Here is a 6,000-nt window from a genome sequence, read left to right as displayed (position 1 = left end):
TGAAAAGCAAGGCTGGACTTTGCATTCATCTTGGATTCTACTGGAGTAAGTTTCCTCTATAAACCAAATTTAAACAAACAGTGCTAGAAAAAGAAAGTCACAATTCAAAGACTCATGATATCTCAAACCCACCAATACACTGGCTTGCAAATTACTCGGGACAAAGTAATTTAATTTATTGACGTACTTTAAATAAACATTACAACATTTTACATTCTTGTTCAATGTCCTTATTTTATAGCAATAGTTTGCTTTTTATAGCAGTAAACTTTTACAGCAATAATTTAAATGATTTGCTACTGAAATAACAAGATTTTCACAAATATTCTTTAATTCTTTATCAAGAAATCATTTTTGTGTTAGATATTAAGCATACCTCTGACAGTCCATTTTTCTAAGTCGAGGCTTAATTATAGTTCACAGTTTTTCAATAGTGTTTAAATCAGGCAAGTTCCCAATTCATTGATGCATGTTTATCTCCATCTCTTAGATTCATTTCCTGACCTTTTGTGACAGGTCGCATTGCTGAGTTGCAGTATTCTATCTCCAAAAGGGAATTTCTATAATTTCATAACAATTCTGCTCTTTATTATATCAGTATATTTATCACAGTTCACCATTCCCTCCATGGGAATAAAACTGGAAATATTACAATATAAACAAACAACAAAACAACCTGAACCCCAGTCATATTTTGGGGGCAGAGGTTTGATAGTTTAATGAAAATACCCAGATCTTAAGGCTTACCTGGATTTCTTCCAACAATGGTTTTGTTCTAAAGATTTAACTGAAAAGTTCCATCAGTAAAATTTATCTTTTTCCAATCTTCATGGCTCCAGTTTTTATGTTCTCTTGTCCATGACAAATATTTTTTCTTCACTGGAATGGTTAGCAGCTTTTTTTAAAAAAAATTTTTTATTTCTTTTTTTTTCAAACCAGTCTTCTTGATGTTCGTCTGACTACAAGAAGTTCATACCACTATGGAAAGGAATCAATAACAACCCTTCCAGGAGCCAAGTTCCTCTGAAGGAAGCTCTGCTTATTTTCTGAGGATCAATCAGGCTATTCTGCGGCAATAGTTTGTCAATTCTTGGTGGTGTTTTTCATTTTTGGCCACATTTTACTTTGTACTTTGTACAACTGGTCATACTTCATTGTGGACTTGAATGATCCTTGAAAAGTTTGATTTTTCAATACTAACAGTTGCTGCTCTATCTCTAACAGTCAGTGAAGCGTGCTATTGAAGAGGTAAAATTTTTACACATTTCCTGGCAGTAATAGTGATTCTCAAAACACACAGAATTTAAAACATAACAAAAGAGAACAATCAGACATATGCATATGGCATGAAACCTGTAAACTAACCTACAGAGAACTAAGTAAAAGTCAGGAAACCAACTCAATTCATTTTCAGTTGGTCATGGTCAGATATGCAGAGGTAGACTTGTGTCAAGCACACTCACATGATAATTTCAATCACAAAATGAAAACATAAAATTACTATATGAACCAAGTAACACACTACTGTAGAAACAGAATGAGATATTTTCTCTGGCAAACCCAGGAACGTACAAATTTCCCTGGGTCTCAATTAAATATTTTAGTTCACTTTGTTTTTTACTCATTATAACCTCTCTGAAAAAAAACTCTCCTGGTTGGGACAATATCAATAGGTTTTCTTCTTATTTTTTGCATTACACTATATGACCAAAGTCCTCTTTTCACACACACACACACACACACACACACACACACACACACACACGCACAATCACTTTCTCTTACCTTTTTTTTCCCATACTAGGACCAAATCACCTTTAATCACCTCTGCCTTTATCGCGTTTTGAGTTAACTGGAACTATTAAGTTAAAGAACACTTTTAAGCATATTTTTCATTACTCTCTATGTCCAAAGTTAACTGTGATAAATGTGCCTAAGAGACAAGTGAATAACAAAAGGTCAAAATGTCTCTGACCTATAACTCCAGCTGAGTTGTGTATTACAAATTTAAAATCCTATCATCAAACAGTGTGAGATGACCAGTGCTACAAATAAAATAATTAATATAGGAGAAAGTGGGAGGGAAAAGAATAAGAAATCTCTTAAGAGGCAGGAAAACTGAGCTTGGTAAGCACAGGACCAACTCTAAATTACTCATCTCTTACCATCACCTCAGGATTTCTTTTGCAATTTGGAATTGTGCCTAAGTGGAACACACAGATCTCAAACTGCTGAAGAATTTTGTAACATCAATTACTAGTAACAAAAGTATGTTAATGTTTCTTATTTTACCTTACTTTTCTGTTACTTAATAATGATATTACAAATCACTTTTTTATGTATCAAAAGGTAACTTATGGGTAGTTTCCATAATTTAATAATTTCAAAGGAAGAATGAAAAAAAAGTACTCTTAAAAATAGCTGAATATGTACATTTCCCTCCCCCAACCCAATTTCTGAAACAGAATAAAATTCTCCTTGCCCCACTCCCTCCCCATGTGTGCTTTCTGGTTACAGTTGCCTGTTCTGTATTCTTTTTAATGTTCTTACTATCATTTTTCAGTGAATATCTATCTACAAATTCATTAACTTTTTTGAGACAAATCATAGGCACCCTAATCTTCTAATTCCCATGAAAGACTCACTCTTAAGATACGATTGCAGCTGCCCCACATTGCCAGTTACTGTATGATACACATGCCTTAAAATTCTGTAATCAGTATCCACCAGGTGCCATATCGCATTCAGCACACCACAGTCAGTCAATACAGACATCCCCAAACACACCAAGGCTGGGTTTGTCAAATGTTTTATTGAGTGTAGACATCTGGAGTACTGTAAAACATGCATTATCTGTAGATTCAAAAAGGAGCAAGCCACATTGTCCTCACTGTCAAATGTGTCAGGTTTGGCATACATGATGGAGATTAATGAAGTATCATGAGAGTAATATGGTTCCTGAAAAGCTTCTACAATTTGGAAGAGGGTCTTAATCATTTGAAAAGCAAAGCTGTTCACATTTAGTGAACTTGCATGTTCACTGGAGGTACCACATTTTAATTTTAAACAAGTAAGAGTGATTTCATTTGGAGAAAGATTTTTTTTCCCTAAGTGAATTTGTGTCTTTGTTTTTCAATTATTTTTACCAAAATAAAAATTCATATGACTCTTTGAAATAGCATTGTTTATTTCTGAGCAATGAGCAATATTTAAAATTCATTTCTTCTTAGGTTGTTGAGGTGTATTAAATTTAAAGAAGATAATATCTCCATCTTCAACTATGTAATTTCTACCTTGTTGTCTGTATTTCCCAGCAGCCTGCAAAAAGGAAGAAATGAAGGAAGTTGGTTATGTTACATTTAAGCATATATACCTGTGTGTATGTTGGGGGGTGGGGAGTCCCATATGCAAAAAGTATTACACTTAAATGGGGAAAAAAATAAAGGCACACAAGCTCAAAATGAGTTGGATAGATGCAAAGACATCCTGATTTGGGCAGAACTCAATTTTACATACATACATACATACATACATAATCATAATGTATTCTCCACTAAATTGGTGGTACATAAATGTAATTATGCCAATATCATTAAGTTTCATTACATGCTGTTTATGGTACGTTTCTGATGTGTCTGCAAACATCCAGCAAGTCACTAGAACAAAATGGATCAAACTAAGCATAAGAATATTTATAAAACTAGTTTTAAGCTGTCTTACTTGCTAACAAAAGTCTTTAGTGACAATGGGGCAGCAAACTGAAGGTTTACTATGGAGAAGAGCATCATCAAAATGAGTGTGACGTACACACTCACTAACTTCTGGCACTTCAGTCTTTCTTCTCTCCTACGAAGCAGAACAGTGACAACAGTATCTATTCTAGAGCAGCAGTGTAGTATCAGGATTCCACCATGAGGAAGATTCTGACTAATTACTAGTTCTAGTTATAACCGAATCTAACAGGTTGTAGCTGCAGATAGACACATTTCTTCCACTATAAATTGTTCTGCAGGGCAAATGATTCCACCTGCTGGTACGCAGAGATCCAGATGTGCAATCCTTCTGTAGTTCCCACACAAATGGCAGCTTTAACTCCAGGACAGTGAAAGCTATGTGCCATAGTGTACCTCTCACGTAAAAGGAACTCCACAATAAATGTATGCAATCTTTGAAGCAAATGACCTGGTCCCATATGTTCTCATTGTCATAAATTAAAAAATGAGAAATTTTACTTTGAGAATAAATTCTAAGTGTTTTTCTCTGTTGGAATTTCTTGAGGACATAGAACTTTTGCCCCACAATAGCTGAATAGATCAATAAAAATGTACAAAGTTAAATATAATTAGACTAACTGGTAATGTAAACACTATCAAAAAACCACATTATATAGGATTAAAAATAAATTAGATAACTGAATCCAAGTAAGTATGATAAATACAGATAGATAGTATTTACACAATGAAAAATAAGATGGTCTCATAAACATAATGGAGCTTTAAAAATAAGTTTATTTTAAATAAGTTACCTTGTATTTATGCTTTGAAAAGGACAAAGATATACAATATGACTGTTTCAGTAAAGATCTGTAATTTATTCTAGGCTATGCACTACTTATTTCTAGAGCCCACAGCCTCAACACTCTAAAACAGTATAATGTCCTTTAACCAAATATATTTTGACATATGACATACTAATATAAGTTTATGTACTTTGTTACCTCTCAAGTTTACAATTAATTAAAAGTGACAGTGTTCCTTTAAATTCTCTAGAGACCATTTAATCCATTTCCACTGCTATCAGAAACACTGGTTGAAAAAAATCAATACCCATTTGTGAATCTCGAGTATGTATTAAACAAGACACGTCTAACCAGTTCATTTGCACTTGAAAGCAGCCATCTGTAGAAGCCAGCTTTGCCTAAGCAGATATGATTGCTAATAATGTGATATCCCTGTAGACTACAAAGCCCACACAGAGCTATTCAGTATATAGTTCACAGCACTGGCATTAAATTAGTTATGCTGTACTGGTGTTAGAAACACACACACACACACACACACACACACACTTTCTCTCATAAACTTAAGACTGATCAACTTGATAACAGACGAGGAAGTCTTATAAGTGCCATATCTCAGCTAAATTTGAAAATTTATTTCTGAGGTTTAAAAGCAACGAGATATTTAAATGTTCAGGGCCTGAAAGCCAAAACCAACCTTTTGCAACTTATAATTAAAAACAATCTATTTAAACACAGAACATTTTCTAAAAGCAGGAAATAGTTTACTTACCATTAAATTTTTTCCTCTGTTTTCTCAAAGGAAATATTCACATTCTATAAACCTTTCAAAGTTTATTATAACCCAGGCATCTATTAAGGGTTGTCTTGTGGTGTAATTGGCTTACTATGTAAGAGTAGATAAAAGAAGGGGCTGATTTCTCAATTTTAGTAACAGAAAATATTTGAACTAAATTTAATAAAGGAAAAGAATCTTCCTTTTCTCTTCACTACTCCATGAAATTATATATCCTAAAATGAATGAGTACCTAAACAGGTCCTTAGATTTCAAGGACAACTTGTATTAAAGGGGTAAAACTTGTATCTATGGTTATGCATATAGAGAAGACACTTTTAAAAAACCTGTGATTGTGTTTATTTGTTCAATGGTAACAAATGCAATTCCTTCCTTTTTAAGTGCTTCTCTTTCCACATTGAATCAATTATTTTAAGTCTTTCTCCCCAACTTCCCAGGGTTCAAACAGCTGTGTTAAAGTCCTGCTGCTAAGTATGATCTTTCCTATGATACCACTGAGAACAGATTGAAATTAAAATTAACTTTTTTATTTTTGCATTCCTTCCTTACTATGAAATGTTTAAATACAGGATAGTGCGTTTAAAATTAGGTGTCTTAAAGTGCTAAATTAAGGAAATTTTCTTCAACCTCAGTTGAATCAGATGGCATATTTACACTTCAGATATGGAACAACCATGGGCTGCTT

General features: G+C 33.5%; 1 protein-coding gene across 1 annotated transcript in view; it reads right to left on the bottom strand.

Annotated features, from left to right (window-relative positions):
- Positions 1–2,793: 2,793 nt before the first annotated feature.
- The window catches only part of OLA1 (Obg like ATPase 1), a 256,707-nt gene continuing 253,500 nt past the window's right edge, over positions 2,794–6,000 (bottom strand). The window contains exon 11 of the mRNA XM_027865668.1: positions 2,794–3,318. Coding sequence (XP_027721469.1) covers positions 3,217–3,318 — 102 coding nt within the window. The 3' untranslated portion in view covers positions 2,794–3,216. The remainder of the gene's footprint in view (positions 3,319–6,000) is intronic.

This window comes from Vombatus ursinus, unplaced genomic scaffold (genome assembly GCF_900497805.2).
Source record: "Vombatus ursinus unplaced genomic scaffold, bare-nosed wombat genome assembly UNPS02014779.1, whole genome shotgun sequence".
In the NCBI taxonomy this organism is placed as follows: domain Eukaryota; kingdom Metazoa; phylum Chordata; class Mammalia; order Diprotodontia; family Vombatidae; genus Vombatus; species Vombatus ursinus.
The sequence above is the reverse complement of the archived record's forward strand: the minus strand, read 5'-3'. Positions and strand labels throughout refer to the sequence as shown.